Consider the following 19,633-nt stretch of genomic DNA (forward strand, 5'->3'; position numbering starts at 1 on the left):
GCCTAATCCTTGTGGGAACCCTAGAATTTATACTTATGGGGCTGTTACATACTCCCTTGGGGTATGTGACTTTTAAGCTGGACGGACTTGTGCACCTGCCCTATTCAAATATTATTCCCTCACACCTGAGCTGTTACCTGGGGGTGAAGGGGTACAGCACTAGAATGGTGCTAAGCACGGCTTGTGATGGTCTTTTGAGGGTCATCCTGAGCAGATGCATTGGTGACCATGACATTTGCCCAGAGTCATACTTCTGGGAAGCGGCAGAGCCAATACTCAAACGCAGTGATCTGCCTTCACAGTACTTGCTTTCTCTTTGACTGCAAGTCCCCAAAACTCCTCTCCTGAGAAAACTGAACACTGGCCCCAAGACCTTGGTACAACTTCTTGTTTATTCCCCCAGTGATCTGTGAAGTCCCTAAATTTGGCAGCATCTAATCCATCCTGCCTACTTAGCCTCAACAGGTGGTCTCACTGGTCATTGAGTTCCATTCCAGGCAATATCCCAGAGAATTCTTTAAATTCAGTGATGCCACCTTGGTTCACACCTCTAGGTTGGCTTTCTAAGCCCTTTGACAACTATGGGTTCTAGCTAGAAGGTCATAAGAACATCACAGCTGATTCCCAAAAAGAGATGGCTATCACCCTCTCTAACCAACCAACACCTAAGCTCTCCCTGGCCTGGGATAATAGCTCCAGCAATGACAAAGGTCTCTTGATGACCAAGGGAGGCCCTAACCCATCACAGAAATGATCTTGCAGAAGTTTACGCTCTACGGGCCCTCCATAGAATATGAGTTGAATAACACAGTGAACCCAACATATTTGCTGTCAGATTAACACCCAGATCAGGAAATGTAGGATGAGTCATTCCTTCCCAGCCTTCTTTTCCTTTTCTCTAAGCAAAAATTTTGAAATGGAAATCAATACAAATGATATTACTTCTCGGAAGTCCTCCCAGAGTCTTCCTGGCTACGTTCATCTTTTTCCTCACAACTTTGAGCATCTCTCTATTATAGAACATGTGAGCGTCATTCCTCCCTAAGACTGTGAGTCCCTGGGAAGCAGAGTCTGCGTCTCAATTCTGCCTGCCACGACAATCGGTCCAGTGCCGGACAGATAGTAAGTGCTCTATAAATGATGATGAAATGAACAAATGAAGAAAGTAGCCTGAAACAGGCCACCCCAACCGTATTTATGTCTGCGTGACTTGGATGACTGAATTAATTTCATCTAGGCTAACCTGCAATTTTATGTCAGAATCCTGGTTAATAGCAGGACATGGGCAACTTTTCCATGGTTACATCTCCTAATCACTAGCTCAGATAAATAACTTGGTTTGCCAACCATAAAGTGACATGTTTATAGAGATTCTAAATCAATGGCCCCAAAGTTACTCAGACATGACATAGTGCTGAAGGTTATAACACTCTGTCTCGAGCTATGTCTGGCTCTTTTCTTCTGCTCATGACAAGGAGTGAACAAAGAGGAAGGGAGTGACACGGAACGAAGACCAGAGGAGGAAACCCACCAGAAAGAACAGATGGCGCTCCCATCAGATGAGGCGCAATAGCCAGTGCCAACTAAAGAATTCATTCACACCTCACAGTGGTTTGGTGATGGAGGACCTCAGACTCACAGAAGGGAAACTGAGGCTGGAGAAGTATCTTGAGACTAGAAAGTTTGACCTCAAACTCAAGTGCTTTTTGTACTATGTTAAGGCAACTGGTTGTCAAAGCAGTGTCAGTAAACAAGGCCAATTTTTATCAAATGGTCTTGTTATTTCAGCTTCTTAAAATAATTTGCCTCATTTCAAAAGAACGAAAGTATTTTTTGCCGAAGACAGTGATAAAAATGCTATCAAGTATGTAGAGAAAGTAGCCCTCTCATATCTTGTTGATGGGAATATAAATAGGTATAATCTTTTGGGAGCAAAATTTGGAAGTATTAAGGAAACTATACAACGTGCATACCCTTTGATACAGCAATTCCACTGAAATGGTTATGTACATGTAAAAAAATACAAGGATATTAATTTCAGTACTATTTTAAACATCAAAAAATTGGAAACAACATAAATGAAAGTGATTAAACAATATTGTGGTAAATCCATATAATGGAAAATTATGTGACTATTAGGAATAAAGAATGACCTATATGCACAGACGAGAAAGGCTGTCCATGACTTGGTGATTTCACTTAAAAGATTTTGAAAGTAATATCAATGTGTGTATGGGTACAGAGCTTCTGAAGAATAATTACTTATAAAGCACTTTAGAATACTATTTGGAAAATAACAAACACTAAGAAAATTTCATCTATCAAAATGTGATCATACATGCATAAAAATATGGAATAATATAAACAAAGTGACAAACAGTGGCTAATCTAGCAGGTGGGGCTATGTAGGGTTGTCTTTTAAGACATTTCTATGTTGTTTGAATATTTTCCCATTATTTTTGTAATGAAAATAAAGATGTGCTTTCTGTAAAATGAAGAAAACCATATTATTCAGAAGAGAGTATCTTCTATATGCACATAAGTCAGTCTAGGAATACAAAATGTTTCAAATTCGTAAGATGGACCAAATACTTTAGAAATGTACTAGATCCCAGGCAGTGTTAATTCATTCGAAGGATGTGAGAGGAAAGGAAGAGAAAACAGGTAATATCACAAATATTTTAAAAGACAGCTATTTCTTTGTCCCTGAAAATCTGTGATTCTGGTCTGGAGCCCTAGGGCCACTAGGAGTCAACAGAAGTGAGTAGTCTTCCTGTGTCCTGACCATCTCTGAACACTGACTTTTCACTGGCAAATCTGCTCACATGTACCACAGGTCAGGCACAGATGTGGCTCATTGCTGCTTGCAGGAGAGAGAAAAGGAAATCAAAGGCAAATCTAACCATGACGGCAATGATGATACAATAAACAACTTGCAGGTTTTCCTAAAGGCTCTGCAGACTTTCCTTCAAACCTCACAGGCAAAATCTGAGATCAGTCTTTGGGAAAACTAGTAGGTTATGTTGCTGTCTGGGAATATTTTTGTTTTTTACACATCAACTGTGTACTTGGCCACCACCTTATGGAACAAGTGAATGAATTTCATGTGAGTCTCTAGGCCTTTTCTAGCTAAGAAGTAATATATATTATCTCTTTTCTTCAGCTTCACATCTCAGTGGGTTGTTCTGTGTAACCAGAACTAAATTCAGTGATGATGGCAGGAGCGGGCATGATTTTAAGATAAATCCTTTAGGATTTCCCTACAAAGTATAAAGTGCTCTATGGGTTTTGAAAAGTTGCCTGTTATAATTTTTAATTCCTCTTAATATTTTTAAAAAATTGGGACTAAATGTTGAAATATTTTTGTCACTTATTGACAGAATAATGAATTTCTAATTGAAGTTACTGATGTCATTAGAGCAATTCCTCAGAGTGAAATTCTTAGGTCAATGGGGTCACACATTAAAGTCTATGAATTGCAGGCTATGACATGGATGACCCTTGGGGACATTATGCTAAGTGAAATATGCCCATTTTTTATATCATTCCATATTTTTATGCATATACTATCATATTTTGAAGATAAAATTTTCTCAGTGTTTATTATTTTCCAAGCAGTATTCTAAAGTGCCTTATAAGTAATTATTTAATTCTTCAGAAGCTGTGTCCAGTACACAAAAAGAAAAATGCTGTGTGATTTCATTTGCATGAGATATCTAGAGTTCTCACTCATAGAAACAAAAAGTGGTTGCCAGGGGCTGCTGGTGGGAGGTGGTGATGGAGAGTTATTGTTTAATGTGTACTGAGTTTCAATTTTGCAAGATGAAAAGGTTCCAGGGATTGGCTGTACTACAATGTGAATATACTTAACATTATTGATTAAAACGGTTAAGAGGGTTAATTTTATGTTATAGGTATTTTGCCATTACTTTCTGAAAAAGTAGTCTATGAATCGGCTCACCTGAGAGTGCAGTGCCAGAACCCGAGCCAGTCAGGGTCTGACTCACTTACAGGAAGGATGAAGGAACAGGGGTGATGGGATTACAGCACGGAGTTTACCTCACCTGAAAACAGTCCACGCCTCAGCTACACAGCACCCACCACAACAAACTGTGGTTCATCTGTTCACAAGAGTATCCCTCCCCGAGGCGGAACTTCTTAAGGTGAAGGACAAGAGGTGACCTCGCCCAGGTACCTGTTGTGTCTTATCCAGGTAGTTATTTCACTCTGCATGTGGGCTGGCTACCTCAGGAGCTGCAATCAACAGGTCAGGTTCAACGGAGAACACAGAAACCAAGGAAAAAGGTGAAGGAAATGCAGCAGTTTCTGAAAGTAAACTTCCACGGCCTTTTTACCTCAGGATGGTTGAAAAAGTTAGTCTAAAAAAAAACCTGGGACAGCCCAGGGTAGGGGAGAGAATAAATGCACCCTGCTACAGACTGGGACCACTGTCAGTTGTTTTCATCATTGTGAATCCTCACAGGAGTTTTCCAGTGTCACAGCTCATATAACACTCTCACATGTACCACCCCACCTTATCCTCATAACAGACCTCCCCAAGGACAGGACGAAGCCAGAGTTTGAATCCCGGAGTGGAACCTGGATACAATTCCAGTGCTTAGTTACCAGTGAGGGCAAGTTACTTAATCTCTATTAACCTCATTCTCTCTGCCTGTAAAATTGAGTTAACAGTATTTACTTCACAGAACATTTGTAAAGATCAGGTACTATACTGAAAATCAGGCCAGGCACAGTGGCTCACACCTGCAATCTCAGCACTTTGGCAGGCCAAGGCGGGCAGATCACTTGAGGTCAGGAGTTAGAGACCAGCCTGGCTAACATGGTGAAACCCTATCTCTACTAAAAATACAAATATTAGCAGGGCGTGGTGTTGCACACTTGTAGTCCCAGCCACTTGGGAGGCTGAGCTAACACTGTGCCATTGCACCCCAGCCTGATTGACAGAGTGAGACTCCATCTCAAAAAAAAAAAAAAAAGAAAAAGTTCCCGACATATAATATGCACTTAATAAATAAGTATGATGGCCGGGCACAGTGGCTCATGCCTGTAATCCCAACACATTGGGAGGCAGAGACGGGCAGATCACCTGAGGTCGGGAGTTCGAGACCATCCTGACCAACATGGTGATACCCCATCTCTACTAAAAAGACAAAATTAGCCGGGCGTGGTGGCACATGCCTGTAATCCCAGCTACTAGGGAGGCTGAGGCAGGTGAATTGCTTGAACCCGGGAGGTAGAGGTTGTGGTGAGCCGAGATCACTCCACTGCACTCCAGACTGGGCAACAAGAGCAAAACTCCATCTCTAAATAAATAAATATGACTTCCCTTTCTTTCATCTGAGACTAAAGTCTTTCCCTGGGGCACTGCCTTTACTAGAATTTGCACCATGGTCCTTTAAGGGGCCTCGTTCTCAGGCTGCTCAGAGCAGATGTGGGAGCCTTTGCCCAGGGCAGGGGCAGGTCAGTTGCTATCCTAGCATTGGTGGGCACACGCGTAGGCGGCTGTAGAACACAGTATCCTTCTACACCTGTCCCATCCACTAGGAACTTTTACCTTTATTTTCTCAATTTTTTGAACTTGGGTCTCACATCCATCTTTCAGACTCTTTTATGATAGCTTCTTCCCAAATGAGCATGGGGCAAGGGCAGACTGGCCCGCGAGGAGAGGCCCAGCACAGGCTTTTCCTAACACCTTCCCAACTTTCTCCTCATGTGCTGGCCAACCGGCCCTCAACTGGCAAAGCTTCAAGCATTTGCTTCCCAATTCCAGGGAAAGCACGGTATTAATCATGGTTCTGAAATCGAAGTGCCTGGGTTCAAATCCAACTCCATCTCTCACTATCTCTGATAGGACTTCAGCAAGTACTTAACCTTTCTTTGCTTTAGTTTCTTCTTTTGTAAAATAGGGATAAAATAAGACACATGGTAGGTACTCATAAAGTAGCTTTTACACATCAATGTAAAAACATAAACCTTTCTATTATATACATATACATACATACATAAATATATACATATATAAATGCATTGTGAAAGTTCTAGATGGATATATATAGAATGGTATATATTTGTACTCTAAGGAAAATAGATAGGAGAACTTTTATCTGATACTTGTACCATTTTACAAGCATATTATTTTTGTAATCTAAGCACACTTAAAAAACACACGGGTATGGTGAAGAAAAGGAAAGTGGGAGAGAAGAGGGGAAAGAAGGGGGAAAGGAGAGAGAGAAGAAGAGTAAAAATGGTTGCTTGAGGCAGAAACTAAGGGCTGGATGACAAAGTTTTGATGGGTTAAGACATCCTGGTGATAGCGTTAGTGCCATTTGTAGAGTTCCCAGTGCCTTGGCTGGGAAACCTTTTTCCATACACATCTGTCAGCCCTCTTTACATTTCCTTCATATGTGGGGAGGAAAAGATATAGCGATTAGCAAACACTTGGGGGAACTCAGTTCCACTGAATCAAGTGACGTTGAGTTAGAGGACAAGATGGCGGCAGTTCCCAGCTCATTCACAGTAGGAGGGCTGCCCATCCTCCTGGGGCACTTTAGGGAGTGAACGGCAGCTTTCCAGGACCTCAGGGAAATCAAGAAATACCATCCAGACAGCCCTAAGAATCTTCTACACCACCAGGTAGGCAATGCTTCCAGGAGACCTGGACATATTTCCTAAAGATGTCTAGTCTAGACTACTTTGCCTAGAAGGAATGAAGGAAGGCTCTACCTCTTTTTGAATAATCTTTGAAACTACCTCAGTTTCTCCAATGTCTTAAGAGATAGAGGCTGAAACAAGCAAAGGTTTGTTTTACTACCTTCTGGGCAGGACCCCCACAGGGCTATTCACTATTTTTCTCCATCCTAAAAACTCAGTACTGTGTATAGTAAAAAAAATCCATATCCTTTTATGGCAAAAGTTACATCATCACAACTCCTAGAGCAATGCTGTCCACTCCTTATATGTAGCCAAGATCTTCAATGAGCCAATCCACATTCCTGACTTTTTCAAAGGGTAAAAACCTCTTGTTCCTAACTCCCCTCACATTATTTCTGATGGATAAAAAAGCTTATCATAGTTCACAAAATGCATGCTCCAAGAAGCTTATATTTCTGAAAAATTACTTAATATACAAAACATATTCCATGAAAATGTATTTTCAAATTCCAAATGCTATATCACTTCTATCCATAGCCAAGTGTTTATGGGGCCCCACCCAAAGATAGCAAATTATTTTTGCTAGTGACTGTAATAATATTTCCCCCACTTTATTAATACCTCTGGCTAACAAAGTTCCTGCCTGCCAAATATGTCCTTGTAACCCATTCTCACCACAAATGCAACCCCTTCCCACGACCCAACCTAATTCACCCAAAGGAACTAGGTAGACATGCTCTGAAGGAAAATGCCAAAAAGGCTCCTCAAGAAGGTGACTCACCTTTCTCGTGGCTGCTTGGCGGTGGGGGCGGGGAGGTGACTGGTTTGGATTTATCATAGTTGTTAAAGCTCTGGCTGCGTCGGTTGTTAGCAGTAGTTGACCCTCCACGTGTTTTGGCCTCGCTGCCTGCAGCGGATACCCTCGCGGTAGGACCTGGAAGTCTAAAATGCAAAAGCAACAGGATTATGCATTCAGTCTCAGGAGGGTAACAGTATGTGGGAAGAAGGAACTGCAACCATGCAGGAGGTAAAATAAACTATCCAAGACATTGTGTGGAGGTTTACCAGTCACAGAATTTGGTGGAGCCATTACAAACATATAGGCAAGTAATGATCCCAGCAAAGTCCAATAGCAAAATGTGAAGTTTTCCTTTGAGCAGAGAGAAAAATTTGGATGAAGAAATATGTTTGTGGATTAAAAATACAAAGTTCAACATGGCAAAACCCCATCTCTGCTAAAAATGCAAAAATTATTCAGGCATAGTGGTGGGCACCTGTAATCCCAACTACTTGGGAAGCTGAGGCAGAAGAATTGCTTGAACCTGGGAGGCGGAGTTTGCAGTGAGCTAAGATTGTGCCACTGCACTCCAGCCTGGGTGACAGAGTGAGACCCCGACTCAAAACAAAACAAAAAACCAAACAAACAAACAAAAAAAAGTTCACTTTTTTTCCCCCCTCTGAGATAAGCATTTTCACTTTTTAATAGGGTCAAGTCAGTCATTTCTAATTCTATCAAACATGGAACATAAAGGCCTCAGAGGATTCTAAACTGATAACCTTGGTGTGCATCTCCTCTGATAGGTATAAAACTGCCATAATCTGGGGTTGTAAGTATCAAGAAAAGGAAAATTTATAATGGTGAGAAGGTGAATTACTACTACTCAGAACCCAACATATTTGCAATGAAAACTTAAGGTTGGTTGGAAACACTTGCCCACAAATACATTTCCCTTCAACGCCTGACGACTTGTCTCCACAGGCATTATTTTGAGGCTGAAGTACAACTTATCTGCACAGTAGATGGAAAACATCACACATTTTTCCTGTAAAACTGGTAGGAATTTGTTAGCCTAAAGACAAACACACAACATTCTCCCTTTAAATAAAACACCTCATTTTGGGTGGCTTGGGAAATAAAGTCACCATCCATAATGTGTCTAAAGATATTATGGCCCATTCACCAAAGAGTTAATGGTAAGACTCCTCAAATCAGAATTTTGGTCCAGGGAATTACTAAGCAGGCTGTTTCCAATAATTAAAGTTGAAAGATGAATAAATGATGAAACGTTTAGTTATATCTTTCAGCTGAAATCCACTTAGCTGTGTTTAAAAGCCACTGGAACCTCAACTGACTAGCATTAGATCTAGTGATAAGTCTGAATTTTCAAGTCATAAACTTTCAGCCGTCTCTTTCCATGCAAATCTGTAAGCACCAAAGAAGTCTACAGTCTGGAAGCATTTTAGATATAAGCAGGCAATCACTTTAAACTTTTTCTTGTTGGCTGGGCAAGAAAGATGGTTGTAGAGTAAACAGAGAACATGAGCTGGTGTGAGGGGACTGTAAAATTTATATAGTTAAAAAGAAGCTGGCCCAATTCCCTGACTGGGAGCTGGGAGAGAAAGAAGGGGGTTAGCTCTTCCCCCAACATGTTGCAGTGAGAATTACTTACCACTGCACTGCAAGGATTTGTCCCTTAGTTAATTTACCCCATCTTGTTTGGAGAGGACATTCACTCCACAAAGACAGACACAGAAGGGAGTAGAAAATACTAGCAGTGCCAGTGCCTGTGTTTGGGGACCAGATGTGGCTAGCACATCTGGCACAGGAGGTCCAGCAGGGAGATCTTAGTACCTCTTGGTTCTGCTTCCAACGCAAACAATGTTCTGCAAGTCCTTCAAGTCAGTGCTATCTGATTACTCACATCCAATAGAAGAGCTTCTGCAGGTGAAGATCTGGACCTCCCTTGGGCTGGACTTTTTAAACCAGACATAGGCTTTGGGAATCATTATGCCCACAGATAGGCCTAGAAAAGGATTATGGACTTGTTCCAAGATGATGTCACAGCAATGGTATTAAGTGGTGTAGGGGAATGCAGGTCACAGTATTCTACCAAAGTGTGGAATTTGCAAAGGGCAGGGAAGCAAAAAGCAATGAAGAGGGGAAAGATGCATTCCTTTCAGAGTTGCTGGAGAGCCCCCACTGTGCTGACCCTAGGCTGAACCACAGCAGATTTTTAGGACAGGATAGAGGGAAGCAATCAAAGCATAGGATGGGAAAGATACAACCTTGAATCAGGTAGACAGTCTGGTCCTCTGTGAGGCAGCATGGTGTAATGGATAGAATACAGGTTTTTCCATACACAAGACCCTGGAGCAGTCTCATAACTTCTTTGAGATTCATATTCTTTACCTGTAACTTTGGAATAATGATGAATAATGATTTACAGTTATACCCAATAGTTAACAAGTATACCATTGGGTACAGCTGTAAATCTGAAATGGCTTAATGTCTGGCCACCGTATGGTAGTTTCCTTTCTCGTCTTCTCCACTGAACACAGGTTCATGAAGGGATTGGACATTGGCATAAAAGAAACATGCTATGGCACAAGAAATTGGATAAATCAAGAAGAAAACAGATGAGTCTAGGTTAAAGTATCAGAGAGAACTGGACAAAAATCAATATACAAGAGTCCGAGATAAACATTTTCAAAGAGGCAAGATAGGCTTTGGCAAGCAGGGCTCGTCATCTCCCTAGGAACATTCCAGAAGAGAAACTACTTAATCCAAATATCTGTGGCTGACTGAGATCTTACACTTGGGGTATCTGTGGGCTTCACTCTCTGGAATGAAACATCCCTGGTTTTGGACTAAGAAAGTTCTGGGTTTCCCTTGGGTTGTCATGGTGAGATTCTTTTCACTGAGTCAGTGGCTAGCTGCTCTTTTGATGGGAGCAGCACATCGTTCAAATGGCTGCAACATTGTGCCAAGCCTTCTGGAACATGGAGAAGGAGTTCTTGAGGACTATGAGGACAGCTGACATGGTAAAGGGAGAATGGTTTGCATATAGCCATCAAAAGCCACCACAAAGCTCGAGCCAGCTCCTGTCCACCCCTGACCACTATCGCCTCCACACCTTAGACAGGACAGCTCCCTGAACTTGATCAAATCAGAAAACTGGATGGAGATTATGTACTTTTTCCCACCATTCAGAGAGAATCTATGTTAACTCTGTAGTATAACACTTAGGTTCTGTTGTAAATGGGCTCAGATCGTTGCTTGCTCCAAAGTAAGCCCCCTCGGTCTGACATTTTCAACAATATTTGGTTCACAAACAGAGGCCGTAATGACTGTGTGGCAGGTGGGAAGAAAGAAAAAAAAGCTAAGCCTGGACTCACCCAGGAGGGAACAAAAACATCTCTTGGGATGAGCCCATCCACAAATTGAACTAATTCAGACTGAACTTACAAGTACTGGAGTTCAAGGGCAGGATTTCAAAGCCAAAGGTGACCACGAGAACCTGAGACACTCGAGGAAACCTGGGAGGCCACTGGACTTTCTACAAACTGGAAGAGGCAGAGCTAGAATGCTCAATCTTACCCAGATCTCAAGGGGCTTGTCGACCCCAGCTGACATCTAGATGATACATGTATTGATAAAACACGTGACGTTCAGAAGGTATTCAGAGAAAGAAATGAAAATCTCGGAGGTTGGTGAGATGATCAGGAAAGCTAGTGCATAGAAGACCTCAGAGCAAGTCCAGCATGCTGAATGGGAGATGGGAAAGCAGGGGGCAGAGCATGCCACTCCAAGGGAAAGCCTGTAGAAAGTACAGGGGAAAGAAAGCGCTGGTGTGTGCTGGGACTTGGGGGACAGAGTGGGAGGAAATGAGGCTAGAGAAGCAAGCAGGGCAGGGCAGGGAAGACCTTGTATGCCACACTGTGGAGCTTGGACTTTGTCCTGCCCTCCAGGGGTATGGTGTTAATTAAGAAGGCTAAGAGCACAGGTAGAGTTGAAAAGCAGAATATCTTCTTGTTTACCAGTGGCGCAGACCTGAGGCCTCTGGGTAACATTTTGAAATTCATTATTGTTAACATCCTTGTGTATCATGGGAATGTCTGTCAACCTCCAGTCTGGAAGCATCTGCCATCTGGAGCATTAGAATACCTGTTTGCTGAAGAGCTAGGTCTTGGCGCCTGTGGAACAGCTGCAGGTATCACAACAGATGCTGCCTGCTGGGCCTGCCTCACTGAGGCAATGTGGCAAGAGGGGAGCGTGGCAGGTCAATCTTGTGTCCCCTACAGCACAAGAAAGTCCCAATAGCTCCTTCTCAAGAGGAACTTGACCTCTCCTAATCACTGTATGTCCAAACACAGTTACAAATAACAGAGAACACAGACGGGTTCTTTGAAACATATACATGTTGGGTTTTTAAAATATTAAGCTTAAGGGAAGTGGTGTAAGAGGTGGGGGAACAATCTTGCTGTTGTTAGAGCCATGGTCAATTTCTCCAACGTGTGCAGAGCCAATTAAGCAGGGCAGTAAAACTGTCATTCCCAGCACATAACCTAGGAGTGCATCCTGGCTCCTCTGCTCCACGTGATGTACATGCTGATGGCAAAAAGCAGTTCTTCCCCCTCAAAACCACTTCAAAGGCTGGAGGCAGAGGATGGCCCCTCCCAGGAAGGATGGCAGCTTGTGTGCACATGCCGGGGTTTGGGGGGTGGGGGGGCGCGGTCATAATCAGAGATGCTTTTTGCCAGGCGAGATGATTAAATACTAAATCTCTCTCATTTCCATGGCATCTGCTTTTCAGTCCAGCAGCTGGGCAGAGAGGACCAAACTGCTAACCCTACTGCCTCTTTTCCACAAGATAGTTGCACACAGATCAATTCTGCGGGACTTTCTTTTCTTTCTTTTTTTTTTTTCTGAGACGGAGTCTCGCTCTGTCGCCCAGGCTGGAGTGCAGTGGCCGGATCTCAGCTCACTGCAAGCTCCGCCTCCAGGGTTCACGCCATTCTCCTGCCTCAGCCTCCCAAGTAGCTGGGACTACAGGTGCCCGCCACCTTGCCCGGCTAGTTTTTTGTATTTTTTTAGTAGAGACGAGGTTTCACCGTGTTAGCCAAGATGGTCTCGATCTCCTGACCTCCTGATCCGCCCGTCTCGGCCTCCCAAAGTGCTGGGATTACAGGCTTCAGCCACCACGCCCAGCCTCTGCGGGACTTTCTAGAGGCATTCTGGTTGCCTTCCCTGGCCCAGATGAACCCAACACTGCCAAACTTGAACTGATTATATGTCAGGAACAAGGAATGACTTTATTAATTAATTTATAATTATTAATAAAAAGACTTTATTTAAGCCTCATAACGCTGTGAGCAAGGCAAGGCTACCCCATTTGGCCAATAAGGAAACCTAGGCTCATAGAGATCAAATCATTTGCCCAGGTAACACCATCAGCAAGTGGTAAGGATGGGCCTTCGCTTAGGTTTAACCGCACCTCATAGCCACTATGTTTCTCTGCCTCCTGCAGGTAAAATAAGCCTCCCTGGTCTCACCAGGGAGGCTGGGGATTGGGGGGGGGGCAATAAGAGTGGTCAAAGGCAGAAGTCCATGGAGAGCTTTCACCCTCATATCGATTCCCTCCATATGCCCCTTCCCCACATCCAGATTCAAAGGTGAGGCTTCCCATTCTTCTCAATACCCCTGGTGCCCATCAAAGTGTTGGGCTCTGGCAGGTGTTCCATCAATGCTTGGTCTCCAACAAAAGACCTATTTCCAGAGCTCCAGGGGAGGTGGCCTACTCTGCCAGAAGGAGTAGGACTGCTTCTTTTGGCAACCAAACTTTACTGCTGCACTTTGTGGCGCTTGATCAGCTAAAATTCTTCACAGGATCCTGCTTAAGGCTGGGGGTGGGGAAAGGGGAGTATAGAGAAGGCAAGGAAGAGCCTCTGAAGGCTTCATTTGAAACAAAGAAGCATCCCTTCGTTGGCCTCAGCAGAGACGAAAACGTATCTGAAAGAAACTCTAAGTGGGGGATATGACACTAAGGGAAAGTCAGATCTTGGCTTAGGGTAAACCCAGAAGCACTGTGCCCAGCCCAGCCTCAGGACAGGGTTGACACGCCCTCATCTTCCAGTGCTTCCTCTCTTCCCACTGCCTCCTTCCATCATCCGGGACTGATAACAAATCATTCACGGGATGGGCATGTGCTTCCAATTAGATATTTCCCCAGCTCGCTCCTGTTTTCTTTATCTTGCAGGACTGAGCACATCGTGGGAACAGGCACTAAATTTCAGGTTTCCTCCCAGCTCATCCCTCCCCTTTCCTTTCCTATGTATGTGCATTTGTGTGACATTCAAATTAACTGAGAAAGGACCAGTTTGCCAGAGCAGTGGGTGTCCACTCTGACTTGGGCCTGGTGTTGTCAGGAAAAGCAGCCACTTTCTGCATGGCTACCAGAAGCGGTGACAAACTTAGGTTCCCTACTGTCGCCTCCACTGAGTCTAGGTAACACGCTGACTTGCTCTATGGAGAAGCACAGTGTCATGCGGTTTCTCCCTCGCCAGCCAGGCAGAGCCTGACCTGGTTGTCACCAAGTGTAAGCACTTTAGAAAACCAAACTCTAGGCTTGGCAGCTCAGCAGCTCACACCTGTAATCCCAGCGCCCTGGGAGGCCAAGGCGGGAGGATTGCTTGAGCCCGTTAGTTGGAGACCAGCCTGGGTAACACTGAGAGACCCCACCTCCCACCTATACAAAAAAAAAAAAAAGTAGCTAGGTGTGGAGGCATGTGCCTATAGTCCTAGCTATGTGGGAGGATTGCTTGAGCCCAGGAAGTCAAGGCTGCAGCGAGCCATGATAGCGCCACTGCACTCCAGCCTGGCCATGATAGCGCCACTGCACTCCAGCCTGGGCAACAGAGTGAGTGAGACCCTGTCTTAAAAAAAAAAAAAAAAAAAAAAAAAGCAAACTCTGGCTAAGGAAAGGCACCTAGAGGCTAATATACTAGGACAGCAAGTGAGCAGTTACTCAGTATGTATTTGTGAGAAATGAAGACAGACATGAGTATGGATTTCCCTTTCCCCTTAAATAAGAATTCAATGAAAAATAAATACCAGTCAGCTGGGTGCGGTGGCTCATGCCTGTAATCCCAGCACTTTGGGAGGCTGAGGTGGGTAGATCATGAGGTCAGGAGATCAAGACCATCCTGGCTAACATGGTGAAACCCCGTCTCTACTAAAAACACAAAAAATTAGCCGGGTGTGGTGGTGGGCGCCTATAGTCCCAGCTATTCCGGAGGCTGAGGCAGAAGAATGGCATGAACCCGGGAGGCGGAGCTTGCAGTGAGCCGAAATTGCACCACTGCTCTCCAGCCTGGGTGACAGAGCAAGACTCCATCTCAAATAAATAAATAGATAAACAAACAAACAAATAAACAAATAAATAAATACCAGTCATAATAAGGAGGAGATTCTACCCCAGCAGCAATTTCTGTTAGGATGCCACAAGTACAGTGTGAGAGAAAAAGCCAAGAGTAGTGGTTGAAACACAAGATTTTAAAAAGCAGCCTCAACAACCACAGAGATACCAGAATTGAAGCAGGGGCGGGAGAGGCGGGGGAAGAGAGTGTAGCACTGTGGTTATAGTGAGAGTTCTGAGTTAGACTACTTGTGTTCAAATCCTGGTTCGTCCATTCTTTATGTGTGTGGCCTTGGGCATGATGACCTAACTTTCTAAATTTTAGTTTCCTCATCTGTGAAATGGGGATGATAATATGACCTACCTCACGAAGCCTGGCATGAGGATGATATAAGATGACGCATTTGAACTACTGCATTCAATAAATGTTAGCTGTTGATACCTTTAAAATAACAGTAGAAGCAATGATGCAACGTGATGTAACTGGCTTTTCCCATACCACACGATGGGTCCTTCTAGGAGGCAGCAGACAGGTTAAAGTCTGAATTAAGAGAACTAGCTTGTGAGCAAGGATATTTTTTATTTTCAGGGAACTGAGGCGGTCTCCATGGCACCTAAGAGCATCCAGAAACAAAAATGACACATAGCTGCCTTGCTGTTTTGTCTCCTCTGCCCAATATGGATTCATGCTCAGGTCTTTATAACTCAAGTGAAAACCAAACCCACATTAGTAATTTTAACAACAACACAAAGCACAACACACATAAATGAGATGCAGGTGAGGTGGGATTAGGGCCAGGACAAAGCAGGGAGCAAACTCATCATAAAACCACTACAAAAACTATGTAGAAACTCACCTTTACCTAAATCAGAATGGATTCTGATGACAGAGCAGTCAAAGCCAAAAGTCAAGAAAATGTGAAACGTCATGTACACCTCAATCTCACTTGCACTCTGTCACTCCCCCCGCACACACTTGCAACAATCCCATGGCCACTTTCAAAGCTCTGCACCATGGGACCATTAGCCAAAGCACGTTTAGTTTTCTTGAACTGCAAACATGAAACGGGGAGAGGACCAAAGGGAGACTCAGCCAGAGCAGAGGGAACAATGGAACAGTGGGTTGGGATTAAACCATGCTTTGCAGGACACAGAGAAAGTCTAACCTAGAGATCTTTTTCTGACCCAGAGTGAAGCGGATGATTTTGCTTTGAGATGAGTCCTTGGATGATGCACTGCATGATAGGAAAGAAAAAAGTAGAAGAGCTGAGTGAGGAGAGAGAAGATACATTAGACACACAAATCCAAAGAGTCTTCTGACAATGGGGATGTTGCTGTTTCTTTCCCCCTGCTCACTGTTTTCTATGACACGCAGCTTTATTTCTAGGTCTCACTTTACTGATTTGATAGATTTCCAATGTGAAGAAACTGCTGTTAAGATTACCTAAGAATGCTTGTGTGTATGCATCCATGTGTGTGTTTCTTTAAACATCAAATGTCTTTCTTAAGGCCTTATTCTCAAAATACGGGGTCCTTGACAAGTAAACCAACTTTATGCCTTTCTAAAGTATTGAGATGTTTCTATTTCACATGCTTGTTCTACTGGGGTGTTTTTCGGATGAATGTCCTCAGGATCCCATAAAGGTGACCCAAAACAAGGGCATAGATGTTTGCAAATCTATACCCAGATGTTGCTGATCTTGGAAATTTTTGCTTTTAATGCTATAGAAATGACCATTTAATGCTTGTTAAACTCACTAAATTCTGTTTTTCTTGTACTACAAATTGGTAGACATGCAGAATTTTAGTTAGGCTTTATAAAAGAAAAAGTTAAACTTATTTACTGCTTTATGAAATATTTATCTTTCTTGCATCCATACATCCTGTACCACATTCATAAAAGGATCTGAGGTAAGAAATAATTTATTGGTTTTACTAGTCTTAGGCAGTGAAGAGACAGAGGAGAATAGAGAAAAATATAAAGTCATTTTCTGGGTTATTCCTTAACAACTGAATACTGATTATCTGTGTAGACACAGATGGAGAAAAAAAGCAATTCCTGGAGACCATGCTCCTCTCCTGGGCTCTAGACTGGGGGGAATTTCACAGGCTGAAATGTGGATTAAGTTCTTGGCCACCATGTCAGTTGTGAGATGAGCTAAGGTGAGGAGGCAAAGTGAGCCTCTATGAGGCTGTCATGGAGGATTTGCTCTGATTCCTTCATGCCAGATTTTCTTTGCCAACTTCCATAGCTCCTTTACTAGCAAACCTCACGGAAAGTTGTCCAAGCTTTAGTGTTTGCTACCCCCCAGGGGTGCTGAAACTAGGTAGCTTCAAAATAGTTTTTAGGCAGAGTTCTAACGGAAAAAAGCAAAACAAACCTGGCATGTGGGGGGTTTGCATCAACATTTGACATTCATAATCAAGGGTCCAAACCACTACCCTTGGAATTTTGGTTATCAAACACAGAATCTGGAGACCGAGACACTGATGTAATTTTATCATTCTTAAATTTATAGCCAGAGTGTTAGCATGGGATAGCATATCCCTAGACCTTGAGAACAAGATTATCCTTTGGAAATAAAATTAGAAAGTATCAGGATATAGTGAATAAAACCAGCCTTCTGGCCGGGCGCGGTGGCTCACTGTAATCCCAGCACTTTGGGAGGCCGAGACGGGCGGATCACGAGGTCAGGAGATCGAGACCATCCTGGTTAACATGGTGAAACCCCGTTTCTACTAAAAATACAAAAAAATTAGCTGGGCATGGTGGCAGGTGCCTGTAGTCCCAGCTACTCAGGAGGCTGAGGCAGGAGAATGGCGGGAACCCGGGAGGTGGAGCTTGCAGTGAGCCGAGATCGCGCCACCGCACTCCAGCCTGGGAGACAGAGCGAGACTCCGCCTCAAAAAAACAAAAAACAAACAAAAAAAAAAACCAGCCTTCTGCAGAAGTAACCCAACCTGGGCAAGATGAAGGGGTGAGAACATACAGCAACTCCAAAGCCCAGTCCATGTCACCACTGTAGGTGGTGGGCCATTATGTCAGGACACTTTGTAGCTGGAATAAATGAATGTAAAAACCTGACTCAAGTAAGTTTGGCTCTTCTTTAGGTAAAGCACTCGTTAGTAGTAGGATGTCTTGGCATACTAGGAGATGGGTGCTCTGACTGGAATATCTGGTTATTTTAAGAAAACAAATGCCTGCCATGGAAATGGATGCCTCTGGCTAGCAAAGCTCAGTGGCATAAACCAGTATTTCCCAATGCATGTTCCTTGGAACCCTATGCAGTGAGATGCTCTATAAAATAAGAAGAGTGCTGTGGCCAAGTTTGTAGAATGCTCCTTTCTGTGTCACCGCCTGTCTGAACATTCATAATGCATACCTGCTCTCCCCAGCTTCCTCATCTCAAAGAATAATACCACCACTTACTTTACTTAACTGTTCAAACCAGGAATCTAGGCTTTATCTGTGATTCCTCTCTTTCCGTCACTCCAGAGAGTTAATCTGTTTGCATACCTCTTGGTTCAACTGCCTAAGGATTCAGAATTGGTCCATCTCCATTTCTGCTTGTATTACCTTGACCCAACTTATCTATAGGATTGCAAAGTCCTCTCAACTGGGGTCCTTCCTTCCATTCTTGTTCCTCTACAATCTCATTCTCCAAAGAGGAGCAAAGGTGGATTTTTTGACCTGCCAATCAGATCAAGTCTTCCTACTACTTTAAGACTTTCCCATGGCTTCCTGTCACCCTTAGAATGGAGTCCAAACCCTATCCAGTTTAACTGGTACTCTATGATGGGGCCATAGTACCACAGCAATGCACAACTCCAGGGGCCACAGGTCACACTGTCATCCATATAAATGGTAGCGGCCCTCTCTCCTTCCAAACCACCTTATCACTGGTCCCTCTCCTCCCCTACTAAGCTGTAATAACCTTGTTTATGCTCTTCCAACACACCAAGCTTACCATTCATGTGCTGAGAGAGACCTTTCTATCAACCAAACCTAAATTAGCAACCCAGCCCCTCTGAATCCCATCGTCTTATTATAACACTCACCACTATCTGATAGCTTCCTTCCCTGTTCATGTGCTTGTTTGCCTGCCTCCTCCAGGAGCATAGGAGAACAGGCACCTTGGCAATCTCATTCATTCTTGACTCCCAAGTGCCTAGAACAGTGTCTGGCACATGGGAGGCTTAATACCAATTAAATAAACAAATGCATATTGGCAGGTTCAAGGATCTGAGTAGACCTACAATGACAGCCATATAACAATTTAACCCAAATTATCTCCCAATATTTCCCCCCCCACAGAACTCATCTCCTGCAATATGACCCAAGTTAACATCCCAGGGAATAAGCACTCGGCAAAATGCAGTCTGGGAAATGACGCCCTGATCATTTAAATCATCCATGTCCATCAGGGAAGCTCTGACTGGGAGTGACTCCCACTCAGGCAGTTCTCCAGGGAAAGGGTTCGGCAACTGGCTGCTAGGCTGTCTGTTCCTCATTGCTAGTCCAGGCATCTCTCCCACCCCACAAATTTCCATAATGCAAACTGGATATAATTAGATAATTAATTACGGGGCCTGATTTACATTACACTCATCACTGCTGGTTTTAACACCATCACAATTGGGAAATAGCACTTCTCATGGGGAAAAAAGAAGGCTGTAACTGTCTATAAGGCAGCAGCTGTGTTTGAGCAGCTTTGTGCTCTGCCTAACTACAATGGGTAATAAAAGGTACATCAAGGTGTGTGAGA

The 19,633-nt window shown here is 43.6% G+C and overlaps 1 protein-coding gene across 7 annotated transcripts in view; it reads right to left on the reverse strand.

The window, feature by feature from the left end:
* The window catches only part of NAV2 (neuron navigator 2), a 768,177-nt gene that overhangs the window by 229,800 nt on the left and 518,744 nt on the right, over positions 1 to 19,633 (reverse strand). For 6 of the 7 annotated variants that reach the window (XM_008004421.3, XM_073017805.1, XM_073017804.1 and 3 more), the window contains exon 6: positions 7,454 to 7,614. In XM_008004421.3, coding sequence (XP_008002612.3) covers positions 7,454 to 7,614 — 161 coding nt within the window. Of the gene's footprint in view, positions 1 to 7,453; positions 7,615 to 16,033; positions 16,103 to 19,633 lie in introns of all 7 variants that reach the window. The other variant, XM_073017808.1, reaches the window with a different exon arrangement.

The sequence above is a fragment of the Chlorocebus sabaeus genome, chromosome 1, assembly GCF_047675955.1.
Source record: "Chlorocebus sabaeus isolate Y175 chromosome 1, mChlSab1.0.hap1, whole genome shotgun sequence".
NCBI lineage: Eukaryota > Metazoa > Chordata > Mammalia > Primates > Cercopithecidae > Chlorocebus > Chlorocebus sabaeus.